This window comes from Crocodylus siamensis, chromosome 7 (assembly GCF_052110815.1).
Source record: "Crocodylus siamensis isolate JL-2025a chromosome 7, ASM5211081v1, whole genome shotgun sequence".
NCBI classification, from domain to species: Eukaryota; Metazoa; Chordata; order Crocodylia; family Crocodylidae; genus Crocodylus; species Crocodylus siamensis.
The window spans coordinates 10,108,222-10,123,140 of NC_143401.1; the positions used below are offsets into that span (position 1 = coordinate 10,108,222).

General features: G+C 43.9%; 1 protein-coding gene across 1 annotated transcript in view; it reads right to left on the minus strand.

Moving 5' to 3' along the window:
- TRNAU1AP (tRNA selenocysteine 1 associated protein 1) overlaps positions 1–13,584 on the minus strand; it is a 30,041-nt gene extending 16,457 nt beyond the window's left edge. Inside the window, exons 1-8 of the mRNA XM_090056844.1 lie at positions 13,524–13,584; positions 12,994–13,091; positions 11,770–11,869; positions 9,388–9,440; positions 8,080–8,211; positions 6,559–6,678; positions 3,684–3,846; positions 3,054–3,087 (exon numbers count right to left, since the gene is read on the minus strand). Of these exons, the coding sequence (XP_089912970.1) occupies positions 3,054–3,087; positions 3,684–3,846; positions 6,559–6,678; positions 8,080–8,211; positions 9,388–9,440; positions 11,770–11,869; positions 12,994–13,091; positions 13,524–13,550 (727 nt within the window). The 5' untranslated portion in view covers positions 13,551–13,584. The remainder of the gene's footprint in view (positions 1–3,053; positions 3,088–3,683; positions 3,847–6,558; positions 6,679–8,079; positions 8,212–9,387; positions 9,441–11,769; positions 11,870–12,993; positions 13,092–13,523) is intronic.
- Positions 13,585–14,919: the final 1,335 nt, after the last annotated feature.

Genomic DNA, 14,919 nt, shown 5'->3' on the forward strand with positions numbered 1-14,919 from the left:
CCTGGTGAGTTTATAGATGGCCACCAGATCCCCTCTCAGTCTTCTCTCATGGAGGCTGAACAGATTCAGGCCCTTTAGTCCATCTTCATAAGCCTATCTGAACTCTCCCAAGCTTTTCAAAAAAAATCACACTGAACAAGCATTACAACTACTAGGTGTGAATGGGATCACTGCTTTATTATTAGTAAAATAATAAAGTATACTGAGATTGACCAGCATCACAAAGCTGCTGCCATCCTATTACTACTAAACAATGTAATTTTTAGAAGAAATCCTGCGAGATTCCACTATGCTCTATATCTGGGTTGCCAAAAATGTTTGCTGGAGGGGAGAGAGGGAACCTTTTACCAAACTGATGGAGGGGAGAGATTTAACATTCCTTTGTAACATCTTCAGCCCAAAGATTAGATTTTCAGGCTAGCACAAGACATGAAACGAAACTGAAATGTAAAAAGCTAAAAAGAAGCCCCCGACATCATCAGGAGGATAATCATTGTAAGTGTGTTCATTTTAGTTACATCAGATCTTAACAGATCACAGGAAAGGAATCTTTTAAAAAATATAATTTGATAATATATTTTTTAAATTTTATTTAGAAAATTCTATGTACAGGGTAAGTTTTGTCTGCAGGAAAACAATCCAATGATAGGTGTATCAGACTCACAGCTTGCTGTGTTAGTTTTACAGTATTCCAGTACAAGAATTGTCTTTTGAAATACTTGTGAAAGAAAATCAGCCATTTTGGCTGACTGATGACATACCTACAGTCTACTGATGACATACCTATATCTACAGTCCCCCTTACAGGGCCTGTTTTCCACTTTTTACACATACACTTGAGAGAACAGCAAGGCATCCCATGGAGTGCATACTGCATTCCTGTGACTGTCAGAATATCATATAAAAGTGTATTGTTCATTGTAGTTTATTTCTTAAAATCAAAAAAGGTAGTAAGGTAGGCTGTTCTCTTTATTCAGGGGTTTCACAGAAAAACAGAATACATATCTGTGTTGTTTTCATAGTTTCTAGGGTCAGAAGGGACCTGAGCAGATCATCAAGTCCGACCCCCTGCCATGGCAGGAAAGAGTACTGGGGTCAAACAACCCCAGCAAGGTGACCATCTAGCCTCCTCTTAAACAGCCCCAGGGTAGGAGCCTGCACCACTTCTCTTGGAAGTAGGTTCTAGATCCTAGCCGCCCTGACCGTGAAGTCGCGTCTCCTGATATCTAGCCTAAATCTACCCTCTGCCAGCTCGTGACTGTTATTTCTGGTCACTCCTGGCGGTGCTCAGGGGAACAGGGACTCCCCCAATGCCTGGTGGTCCCTTCTGACTAGTTTGCAACAGGCCACTAGATCCCCTCTCAGCCTTCTCTTCTGGAGGCTGAACAGGTTCGGGTCCCTTTGCCTCTCCTCATAGGGCCTGCCCTGCTGCCCCCCGATCATGCAAGTGGCCCTCCTCTGGATCCTCTCCATGTTGTCTACATCCCTTTTGAAGTGCGGCACCCAGAACTGGACGCAATACTCCAGCTGTGGCCTGACCAGCGTCGCATAGAGGGGGAGGATCACCACTTTGGACCTGCTCGAGATGCATCTGTGGATGCGTGACAAGGAATGGTTGGCCTTCCTGACTGCGTCCCCACGCTGCCGGCCCATGTTCATCTTGGCATCAAAGATGACTCCAAGATCCTTTTCTGCCTCTGTGCTGACAAGAAGGGAGTTCCCCAGCCTGTAGGTATGGTGCCAGTTGTTCCTCCCCAGGTGCATCACTTTGCACTTGTCAGTGTTGAATCCCATCCTGTTCTCATCCACCCACCCCGGTAACCTGTCTAGGTCCGATTGGAGCCTATTCCTCCCTTCTAGCGTGCCCACATCCCCCCACAACTTAATGTCATCAGCAAATTTGAACAGGGTGCTTTTTACCCCCTCGTCTAAGTCGCTGATGAAGATGTTGAACAGTGTGGGCCCGAGGACTGAGCCCTGGGGGACCCCACTGCCCACATCCCTCCAGGTCGAAAATGACCCATCTGCTACCGCTCTCTGGGTGCGGCCCTCCAGCCAGTTAGCAACCCATTTGACTGCGTAGGTGTTGACACCACAGTCCCCTAGTTTTTTAATGAGAATAGGGTGAGAGACAGTGTAGGAAGGCCTTCCTAAAGTCCAGGAAGACTATGTCCACTGCTACCCCTGCATCTAAGGATTTGGTGATCTGGTCATAGAAGGCCACCAGGTTGGTCTGACAGGACCTGCCGCTAATGAATGTGTGTTGGTTGCCCCTAAGCATAATCTCCCCTGCTGGCCCCTCGTGGATATGCGCCAGAATAATTCTCTCAAAAAGCTTGCCCAGGATCGATGTAAGACTGACTGGCCTATAGTTTACCGGGTCCTCCTTCCTCCCCTTTTTGAAGATGGGAACCACACTGGCCCTCTTCCAGTCCTCTGGCACCACACCAGAGCACGAGTGCTCATAAAGCCATGCCAGGGGTCCCGCAATGACCTCAGCCAATTCCCTCAGTACTCTAGGGTGGAGATCGTCCAGACCAGCTTATTTAAATATGTCCAGTCCCTCCAGAAGTTCCCTAACTAGCTCCTCACTAACACTTGGCCTAGGTGCACCTCCCCTGGGATCTAAGGGGGGTCCAGAGGGGGGTGACTGTTCCGGTCCCTGCTTAGGAAAATGGAGGCAAAGAAATTGTTAAATATGTTGGCTTTGTCCTCTGGTGTGACGACCAAATTTCCTAGCAAGAAGGAAGATCACCACAAGCTTTAAACTAGTTATTTTCAGGGACAGAAGGACATAAGCAGTAGTCCATATAAACCTCTCAATGCTAGTGAAGCCAATGTGTCTCTCCCTTGGGAAGGCATAAGACTAGAACTGGAATTAGGATGAGGAGGAAGAATTTCACAGGGAAACTGGCACAGCACTCCCCATACTCTTAACCTAAAACTTCAGAAGACCCCAAATTGACTCAGAAAAGACTGGTACATTGGCTAATCCATGAAAGTATCAGCATAATGAAAAGTGACAACTGCAATAGAGAATTAAAGATATTTACCTTCCAACGCATCCTCACCAACTTCTTCGTACGTCTGGAAAGCCAACAAAAATAGCTTCAGGGCTATAAACATTTAATCGCATCCAAAGATGTCACCTGCTTGTCACTGCTGCCATGCACTGTAACCTTTCACCCATGGATGAAAGACTCCTTAGTATCCAAAGCCAGGGTCCATCACTAGGAGTCTTCAGGGGTGAGATTCCATGCTAGATCTCTAAGCAAAGCAGCACTTCCTGCAAGCTGAGAAGTACTGCATGTGGTCCATTCCTCTGGAGTCCCCTCTATCTGCAGAGCTTCTGAATCCTCACGAAGCAGCCCTGGAGCTGCCATTCACAGTATCTGTACCTGGGCAATCCTCCCCCAGCTAGAACTGGGGATTCTAGAGTGTCATTATACCTCTCTGACCTTTTTATAACTGGCATAAAGCAATTTTAGTAAATCTCTACCCACATGCAGTAAGAAATCACAAATACAAGCTAGTTGTTTGCTAGGGGGCTTTGCTTCCTATATGACAGAAATACAACCCAAGGACCCAGGAAAAAGGAGGAAAATAAACATCTACACTTTGTTTATGAAATGCTTTGCAATGAGAGACTGCTGCCATATAAAATATTATTACTATGCCCATACCTGCATAGTGCTCTGTGTGTACCCATACTGGGGGTAGCTGTAGCTGTAACTGCCTGTGTTCTGGTCATATCCCCACTGCGCATAGTAGTTCTGATATTGTTGGTAATATTGGTTATAATTATAGTTGTACATCTGATTGTACTCCGCTGTCTTCACACGGTTACTTTAAAACAAATAAAAGGAAAAAGTTACAAAAGATGCAGAATAGTTAAGAAAAAAAAAGGAAGGATAAGATCTGGCTTAATCAACATGAGGCTCATTTCAATACTGCAGATTTCAGAGTTCATCAAATATCCCGTGCACTATATATGCATACCTGTTTCTGTTATTAACATATGCTATAGAAGAAGGTGGGTGGGTGGCTTTCCAGTTCCATTCCTGCTCCCACTATTTTTATGCTTTGCTTTCTTCCTATGGGAGCCTTTCAATCCCACTATGTGGACAATGGGAGAGTACGGCTCTGAAGTATAAACATCAGTTTAGGACTATCTAGACTCATTGGAATTCATGATTCAAGTACTAAGTGAGTGGATTTATCCCTTTTTTTTCCTTCTAATAAAAGTAGATACATTGGATATTACATAACTTGCTATATTATAGTGTTGGATTTTGAAAGCAGAAGCTCCATGTACTGTATGAAGGTGTGCAAAATAGGCATATACCCTAAGTAATGTACAAAATTTCCCCTGCCCAGACAGAAGGCTGTATGACAACTGGTTGACTCCTCCCTCTGAGAGATGGGTTAACTTCAGTGCTGTTATATTCATTCAATTTAAAGCATTTCTGGGGTTAAAAAGTCTTTAGAAATAAAAGTGGTAATTTTCAAATGGTCTACCAATGGAATCTACCAAATTCTGTGCATCATATAATGAAAATACTTCTAAGGTGCTGATTCCCCTCTGAGTAATGCAGCTTAGGTTGAGAAGTGTCATATACGCCTTGAAAATGGAAATATTATTTCACATAGAACACCATGCTCATTTAGGAAATTGAAGAGAACTAGGCCAAAGATCAAACAATCTTTTGACTACAGTGCAATCCCTACCCCTCTTCTGTTAAAAAATTTTGAGAACACTGAAAATCTTGAGTATTAGGTAAAAGGCTGAACAATTATGTATTACTTGTCCTACCATAGATAGCATGAGCTTAAGTCATAGAGCAGGACCCCATTGTGCCAGGCCCTGTATAAACACAGAAAAAAATGTTGACCTTTGCTCCAAAGGGTTAAGCTCCATTTATCACTGCATTGGAATAGGTAGGTGATCAAGTTTTATCTAGAAGTCAAATGAGCAAGATGAGACTATTCCACGTTTTAATGGAAGTGGACACAGCCAGGTAAATCATTTAAAAAAAGCCAAGAAATTCTTCCTAAAGGCTGTGATTAAAATTTATTTTTTTAAATGCACATAGACTTTGTTTGATTGCTTTATTTCACCCAGATTGCAAAACGTTACTGGACTGGTCCATTTAATCAGATTTTCCTTTGTTTATAATCAGTTTCAGGTGAGTTTCACTTTTTAGATTGTCTTGCACTAGCACAATGGGCCTATTTTTTATATTTATGGTCACTCTTATGTTAATTTTGAGATTTCTACATACAGAGAGGTACCAAAACACTCTGGATAGGTGCCTAATTGCTAGATCGTAGTCTAATGCTGGATTATACTTGTAACAGAGTAAAAAAAAAAAAAATCAGGTATGCCTATCCACATTAAGCTTATATTTTTAAATGAGTTTTATACTATGGCTGTGCAAAGCTTCGGTCGCTGATTCGATTCGGTGGCCGAATCTCTGAATCTGAATCGAATCAGAGGACCCTTTAATCTGTCTGAATTGAATAGAAACCCTCCGAATCGATTTGGACATAGACACAGCTTTTAATGTTTTTTCTGCAGGCCTCTAGGTAGCAGAGGTTCGTGAATGCTGTGATGCTGGGGCACATGGAGTGTCTCACAGGAGTAAGGGGGGGCTCCCCAGTGTGCTTGGCAGCAGACCAGTGGACTTCTGGTCCACTTCTGGATCCACTAGGGAGTGTGCTGGGGGGCCCCTCCCTGCCCTGCCCCCCCAGTCCAGTGACTGGTGCCTCCTGGGCCTGGGGGGGGTACCCAGGGTCCCTCCCCGTGGCTGACTGCTGAGCCGGCAGGCCCCCCTCCCCTGTGTGCTCCCCAGAGGACCCAGAAGTGGACTGGAAGTACTTCTGGTCCACTTCTGGGTTCATCACCAACCATGCAGGGGTCCCCCTGCACTCCTGTGGGATGCTCCATCTGCCCCAGCATCGCAGCGTTCACAAGCTGTGCCTGGTACCTTGAGGTATGTAGAAAAAACATTTAAAGTTGTGTCTGTAACGCTGATTCTCTGAATCAGCATCAAATCTTCAGATGCGGATTCAGCTGAATCAAATCAGGGACAGTGATCCAAATCAACAAATAGAATCACCGTCCCTGATTTAGGCCAAATCCAAACTGAATAGGGCCCATTTTGCACACCCCAATTTTACACCTAAACTCTTTAGCAAGCTGACAGGAACCTTTGATTATTTTTTCCTGCATTTCTAAACAAACAGGTGTGGAAAGGTCAGTTTTCTTTGTTCTATATGATTTTCATCACTAGAAGACAGAGTCAAAAATCAACATTTAATAAAAATAATATTTAGTAACACTAATGTCAACATTCATATGTCATTTATTACTGCAACTGTCTTTACATCATTTCTTTTTAAAAGCAAATTTTAAATTGTTTACAAACCCAAATTAAGAGAGTCAGTTATATTAACTAGAGATTCTACTCTGTCAACAACCACTGAAGATAAATATAAAAATACAAATTATTTTTGTAAGAATTATTATTATTATTATTATTTTAAAAGCACACTCACGCTTTTGGTATGGCTACGCTTAAACGTATAGGTTTGGAGCCCAACCCCACAGCTCCTTGGCATTCTGTCAGGGCTCTCTTCTGTTCCAGTTCATCTGTGAACTTCACAAACCCGTACCCTCTGCAAAGATATGAAGAAAAGGTCTTGAGGCGGGACCAGACACTGCAGTAAGTCAGAGAATACAGCAGAGCACAACTGAGTAATGGCAGACTCTTGAGATGGGATAAGATGCCTCACAAAGCAGAAAGTTCAAGGACTTAGGAGTGGGAGGAAAACAGAGTCCATCCAGGTGGAAAGAGGAGGTAGGGAGGAAAAAGGCTGATCTATATGAAGAGGTCTGTGCGTGGTGTAAACTTATAGCACCAACTATTTCATGCTAACTCCCCATGTGGACACTTAGCGTGCACTAAATGCACGGTAACTTGCTGCACTTTAAAAGTGAAATAAACTACCATGCACGAGAATTTCAAATGCTCAGCTAGTATGCTCTAAATTCATATCCAGCTTCTGCGCATTAACTTTCCCCGCCATGTAGACAAGCCCCAAGTCAGAGGTTGGGCTTTTCTACACAAAAACTGAAGTTGTTAAACCCCCTGTGTGGACACACATTTCTGTTTAAAACTGGTCATACTGGTTTAGCTTGCTTCCTGCAAACATACAACGGCAAATTAAACAAGCATAAGCCAGGTTTAAAATCAATGAAAGTGTTCACGTGCAAAATGGCACGAATCAGTTTAAAAATCACACCTTTAGCAACACCACTGCAACTCTGTAGATCAGATCCTCATGTGAGAAGATAGAGAGGTTTTACAGCTAGGGGAAAAAAATGAAGAGAAAGAATCTGACCACAGCACTCTTCTTGGCATAAAACCAGGACACTCACTTCCCCCAGATATGTTTTGCTTTTAAACAAGGAGACTGAGCAAAGGGCCCCTTTATGAAGAAGATATAACAGAAGAGAGAATACTATATTTTGGAAGCATGTTTACTTATGTCAAGAGAAAAGATTTCTGAAGTCTGGATTTGGCTGGGCCAGTTCCAGAGTCTGAAGATGGTGGTTGAGCTACAGAGGGTTTAGGCAATGTTTTGTTTGGTGCCTGACCTCTACCCCAAACCATAAAACATTCAGAAAATATTCACAAACACCTAAAGAATTTAGGAGCACATTTCAAAAGGGACCAGTGCCCACACATCACCTATGTGCTTCTGAAAACCCACACAGACAATATACCATATTTTTAATATAACAGACGCACAGCCTAAAGCCAACAGAACAGCAAAAAAAAAAAAAGCACTGTGGATAGCAATGATCCCACATGCTGAGTATTTAAAATAGAAAATTCAGTCCTGAGTTCTGATTTTGCTAAGTCATAAGCAAAACTAGTTGGATTATTCCTTTTCCCTTGCTGCATTGGCCCTCTTCCCTTTAACAGAAAAAAAGTTTCAGAGTTGAGAGATAGCATATTTTCCCATTTTCATAGCATATAAAGTAGGAGAGAGGAAACATATAGGAAAACTTACTTGGAAACGCCTGATTGGTCCAAGACAACTTTACCACCTCTACATGATGGGTAAACTTTAACAAAAAACTCATATAGCATGCCATCATCCACATCAGGGGTCAAATCTCCCACAAAAAGCGAGTATTCTGGACTGAAGACAAAGAATACATTTTAGGAACGGTGGTAAAACCAACAGAATGTTATAAAGCCAGGTGTCTGGCAATATTCGAAATTATACCCAGAGATACAAACAAAAACTTTAGAAGTTTTCAACTGGGATGTCTAAGAGAGTATTTTCAAATGTTTATTTTTACTGGTCTCTGCTGTTATTATTTTTCCACTCAGTTGGAGCAGCAAAACCAGACTGCTCAATTTCACTTTTTATTTGTGGATAATTCACTCTCTCTCCAATTCTAATAAATTGGTTCCTGTCATTGTGTTTGGGTTTCTAGTACTACAAGAGAACATTCCAAACATATCTATTTTCATTGCATTTATTTTTATTTATTTAACTTCTGTTCATGTTTGTTTTATAACTGAACTCTTCTACAAAACTAAGTGAATTAAAAATACTTTGATAACTATGCTCTGTACACAGTGTTTTAGATTCTCAGAGGATCCCTATCCACTTGTGGACAGCTTATTTCTAGATGTGTTAATTTCCAATTTATTAACTCTTAATTGTAAGGTATCAATTACAGGCCCTGGTGCTATGAATATTACACACATGTAATCCCATTGAAGTCAGGGGTACTATACATGCTTAAAGTTAAGAACCTGCTCTCAGGTGCAGTGTCATATTTTAAATCCTAGAATTCTTAAGGTGTTTGGCAGATCACATTTGCATGGAAATAGGATGCCCTGTCTTTCTTTCCCCTGCTACTGCATAGGTGGGTTGTCAGATTTAGAATAGGAATAGTTTAAAGGTTATGGAGACAGCCCACAAAAGGCACAGGACTGATCTTCAAAGTCTCCTCCTGTCTCCGCCATTAATTCACTGTATGGCACTGTGAAGAACTAGACACATTTATGACATTACATAAATTATATAGATTTATATATGTGAACTACTTTGTGATCCATGTATACTGTATCCTTAGCCTTTCCACTATATTTTATTACACACTACAGCAACCTCCTTTCTTAGTTATGGGTTTCAGTTGCTTAGCGTTACTAGCCAGAGAGCTGCCTATGCTATTTTGCTCAGTGTTGATCTGGTCCAGCAAAGCTTCATACTCAGATCTGCACTCTCTGAATCCTCTTTGCAAGGGAGATGGCAAACATACTTTAAACATGCAAATGTTATATTTCAGTAATGATCACTTACCTGTTATCAGGTTGTTTTCCATATGTTGCATAATTCAGTTTAAATCGTTTTGCCTGCAACAAGGAGAAGGATAAAACAACAATGTGAAAACCACACAGGTTCACATTAAAAAATGTTTAGAAACTCAATTAGAAAAAATGCCAGTAAGTAAGGCTCATTTTGTACCTTTTTCTAATAATGTAAAATGGTCAACACAAGCAGGTCAGCAGCTTAAAGCATCTGGGATCAAATCCTCAGCTGGTGTGAACTGACATCAATAGACCTATGACAATTTACATCAATTAAGGATCTTTCCCTTGGACAGGAAGTTTTGCCTTGCTACATCGTAAGATTAGGACTACTTATTATTTTAATAAAGATACTAAAAAGCTAGCAAAGCCCTGGTGACACATCAGGGTCACCCATCTTCCCATCTCCAGAGAGATTAGGCAAATGGAAGTGGCAAAAACAAATATTAAATGACATTTTCAATTGTTGTGGGATCATTTTTTCAGTAGAATAATAGTACATAAACTTTGAGATTTGTAATTGATAGGAAAATTAACCACGCAGAGGGTGACACGTTGGAAATCAAAACAAGTCCTCAAACATAACAACACTGCCAGGTACTTTATACACTGAATCACTACATTCCATGTTTCAGATTCAGATGAAGCTTAGGCAGAATTTAGATGCCCAAAATTCTCAGTCCTCAAAATCCCCTCAGGAGGCACCTAAACTTAAGAGGTACTCTACTTTAAAGTTCTCCATGCACTGGGAGCTGGGCCTCTACGCATACCCAGAACTGCTCCAGTCTTGAGCAGCTTATTACCCAGCTCATACCAAAGCCCTATCAGGATTCAGAAACTAGGTGATATTCTGCACAACTCCCTGCGAACAACCTAGTTGTTTTCCTACCAAATGTAGTGGTGGCTGCCACTCTCTTTTGCACAAGACAGGAGAGGTGCTTCTCATATATCATTGGATAGAAGACAGTGGGAGATGCAGGTTGGAGTCTTTCCTCAGCCCAAAGGCATTCAAATCCATATTCTTATTTCCCAGGAAAGTGCCTAAACTTCTAGACTAGAGGTTATTCTGAGTGAGGGATGTGGCACACCCAACTCTCCTATTGATGCTGTGCTGTGCAGTGCAGAATTCAAGATTCAGCAGGTCAGAGAGAAAGCACAAAAGGGAACATGACTCTCTAGGCCCAGTGGTCCGGAAAAGGGAAGTCCTGGATTTTGGTCTGTGCCACCAGGCCTGTTTCTATATTGAACATTAAAACAATCCTAGGAACACAAAGCAGAACCCAGGGCTTCCCCCATCCCAGCTGACTGCCCTAATTACTAGCCTGGAGATCCATGCTCCCTCTTGTGCTCTCTTGCTGGCCAAATTAACCTTGAATTTTTTGTTGCACAATGGCACCTACCCCTACCTGTGGCCATCTCAAGATTCCAGATTCCATTCCTGAACCTAACCCTTCATTGCAATGGTTTGAATTAAAAAAAAATATAATGAAAATATTTCCATTTACACAGAGGAAGAGAGGCAGGCAGAGTCCTTTTGATTTCTGTACAGATTCAGTCGCAGACATAACTAATCCTCAGAGAAGGGCAGAACTGGAGACAAGCCCCTGTCCTCAGTGTTTCCTATGGGCTAGTTTTAGGTGGCTGCAAAATGAGTCTAATGACTTTAGGCAGCATCTTGTTCAGTGTACTGGACATTTTGGATCTAACTCCCCTTGTGTTCTGTATAGAAAGCAAATATACATAATACAGGTTTGGAATTCCAACTGGGAGCCAAGCATCTTACTCGGAGGTACCAAGGTTTTTACTTGGATCTAGCTTGTGTGCAATTTTGGTAAGCACATCCAGTTCAGATGGATCCGGATACCTTCTGTTTACTAGGACTTAAGAATGAAGCCAAGTTTAAATCTTCTTTGGCAAACCAAAGTAACCCAAACCTATTGAATCCTTAGTTCCATTTCAATCACAGAGATACCAGGGCAGTGCTACGCACAGACTATGATTAACAGGTTACATGGGGAACCAAAGCAGGCATATGCAGACTGCTTTTTTCCTTGTTGCTGCCTTCACCTGCCACATGCTACACTGCAAAGGATCAGAAACAATGCAATAAAACTTTTGCATTAGTGTACGGTATGTAAATTGTACCCCTCTATTCACCTTGAAAGTGTCTTAAATAATTAATGCAATTCTTCTATAGAATTTTATCAGAAAATTGTTAGCAATATTATACCCAGTAGACCCCTAAGAAAACAAAAACTTCCACTTAGCTGATTATTCATCAATACCTTGGTTCCCAATCACTGTTCACTGCAGAACCCCCCTTTCTTCATCCTGTCCCAATCTCTCTCCCTTACTAGTTAGTTAATTTACTTACTGGTGTGGCACCAGGAAGTGGCTTTCCATTGATTTTGTGTAAACATTTCTCTGCAGTAGCCAGATCTGCAAATTCCACAAAGCAATAGCCCGCAGGAATTCTGACCATGGAGAAAAAGAAAGAGAAAGTTTTAAAAATTTGCCTAAGTGCAAGACTTATAATCAGGGGGTGAGTTATTTGCTACAGTTGTCATTTTGACATCAAAACTAAGTTTTTTAGATGTAAATTTCAGCTTTCACAGAGGAGCTACTAAATAGCAAATGCTTTCCAGTGAAGGACCCTTTCATGCATCACACAAGCTCATATCAGCTGTGTTCTGGTACACAGCCAGTAGCAGGGGAAAAATCCTAGACTTTGCATCAATCCCATCAAAAAAGAAGTCTTTTTCTCCCCAAAATGACTATACTTTTTGGTTAAGTAAACACACATTTCTCCAGTGGAATCCAATCATTGTCGTGTTGAGCCCAGATTATTTGCAAGTTAACTGACACCTAATTTTATTTTCAATTTGTGGACTACATTCTGCTTATTCTAAGAAAGTTCAGAAGTGCCATGTAAGGCTCTGGTTTGAAGCAGAATTCTTTGCTTTAGATTTCCAATTCTTACTATCACTGGTATAACTTCACTGGTAGTACCATGAGAGTAGATTGCTGGCATTCCCCATTGGCATCCGATGCCTTCATCCTGCACTGGGCAACATACGGGTTGACCAAAACTCCCCTCGGGGTATAACCTTGTTAGCAGAGGCAACCCTAACAGGGTGCGGGGCTTGGGGCAAATTAGCCTGTGCAGGGCCTGGACATAAAGCAGCCGGTGGTGGGGAGGAGTGGGGGAGACGAGCAGCCAGATGCGAAGCTGGCAGTGGTGGCGGCACAGAGTCACCAGCACTAGGCGGGCCCTGCAGGAGGGGCCGTGGTTACTTTGCCTGGCTCTGCAGGACCCCCCCCCAAATGCAGGGCCCAGGGTGGGCCCAATTTGCCCCCCCCCTCCCTGGACAGCACTGACAGTTAGGAAAGCACAGTAGATAAAACAACGGCAGCTGCCTCCTTGGCTATTAGGAATGTAGGTGCCCTGTTGTTTGGAAGTGGAGGAGAAGAGACAGGGCAAAAAGTCTAGCGCAGAAAGGGCCAAAAAGATTCCTGCAGGGTTTTTTTTAAACAAGCGGTGCAACTGAAAACCAGCACCATGTCCTCAAGCGACCGGGAAGCGCACACGAACGCTTACCCTGTCAATCGATTGCGAATGATTTTCACGCTCAGCACAAGCTCTCCCATGGTGGCGAAGGCTCTCGAAACAAAGTTCTCGTCCATGTACGGCTCCAGCTGTGAGGAGGAGGCAAAAGTTAGGGCAGGGAAACGCAGAGCTCCAAAATCGCAGAGGAGTCGGGCTGGCGAGTTCAACACTGCACCGTCCCTACCCAAACCGTCCCCAGGCAAAACGCGACTCGAGCCTGCCATCGCCCCTGCCCTGAGCCCGCCCCTGCCACCCAACGTGCTGAAGGGATGCGGGGCAGACGGCAGGGAGAAGGCGACCCCCACAGCCGCGGGGCACAACCCCTTCCTGACCCCAATCCCTGCGTGGAGGGCGCAGACCCCCCGGCTTTAAGGGCCAGCAGGACTCCCCGTGCCTCTGCGCGAGGCTGACCCCAACCCCCGGCCAGCCCCAGCCCCCCTGCCGGAGCGGCCTCGCGCCGGGGCCCCGGGTGAAGACAGGGACCCCGGCAGGGCCCGGCCGCCCGCCCGCCGCGCACTCACGTCGCCCATCCAGAGGCTGGCGGCCATGCTGCTCCCGCGGCCCGGCCGGACGCAGCAGAGCCCCCGCCGCTGCCCGCGCCGCCCACAGCGCCCCCTGCGGCGCGGAGGAGCAACAGCCGCCGCGGCCTGGCGAGGAGCCCGGGGGGCCGTGGGCACGGGGACAAGCGGGGTCTTTGTGCCCGAAAGCTTGCAGTGAAAGACTTTTTTTTTTGTGGCAAACATCTGGTTGGTCTCAGGAAAGATGTCGTCTCTACGAGAAGACATACAGAAAACTAGAAGTCTTGGTTCCAAAATGATACCTTTTATTAGACTAATCACAGGTGTCATTTTGGAACCAAGAGGTCTAGTTTTTTGTCTGCCTTTTTGTCTCAGACCAACACGGTCTGATTGTTTTTTGCAGAAACCTGGCTGGTCTCATAACAGATGTCATCTCTGCTACGAGTCCTGATTGCCTTTTCCTCTAGACCGGCTACAACCTGGATACCTGACACATGGAAGATATCCGATTTTAGCTGATTTTTTAAAATGAAATCTTCATATTTTCCCAGGCAGGAAGCAACTGTGACCCCCTGAAACCTGAGATCCTTTGTTTCAAGATAATTTGCATCATCACCGATCCTCACCAGGCTCCTGACCAGCCCTGACCTGCCTGCCCAGAGGAGTTTTCCATCTATTGACTCCTCTGTGAAATCCTATGAAATACAAACTTTCATTTCTACCCAGGAGGACTTTTACAAACTTTTCTCTCATGCCTGATGAAGGGTGTTTGTGCCCAAAAGCTTGCAATTAAAGGCATTTTTTTTAAATCTGGTTGGTGTCATAAAAGATATCTCTACTACAAGTCCTAATTGCCTTCTTCTCTAAACCAATACGGCCAGAACCGGGACTCTAGGACACTTGGGCACTTCCCTTTCTCAGATCAGCCCAGTGCATCTAGAACTGGAAGATGAAGACAAAAGGGAGGGACCCTTGGAGCTGAAGCATCCCTGATACAGAGGTATCACTGCCATCCCTGTGGCCTGGACCTGTTACACATGTCTGTTCCCTCCACGTGTCTCCTCCAGTAAATTCAAAAACCTCCATTTTGGCGCCCTTCCCCTCTGACCAGTTTGAGCAGCTGCCAGAAATCTGACCTGCTGTCTGGGTTCCTGAAACCCAACTCCTATTGTGACCCGCCCTGCATGCAAATCGCATAATGTAAAGTTTTCATGTCTACCTTGATCAGGTCTCACAGGATCCTCAGTATGAAGTCTTCTCTTCCCATCCCATCTGGCATCTTTCCTGGGTGCAGGTATCCATGCTTCACCTGAAACCTCACTGGGTAGCTTCTTTTCGCCACCGTGTTGTTCTTTTGGCTCCTGACCCCCGGGTCTGGGTCTCCTGGAATTGGGGTCCT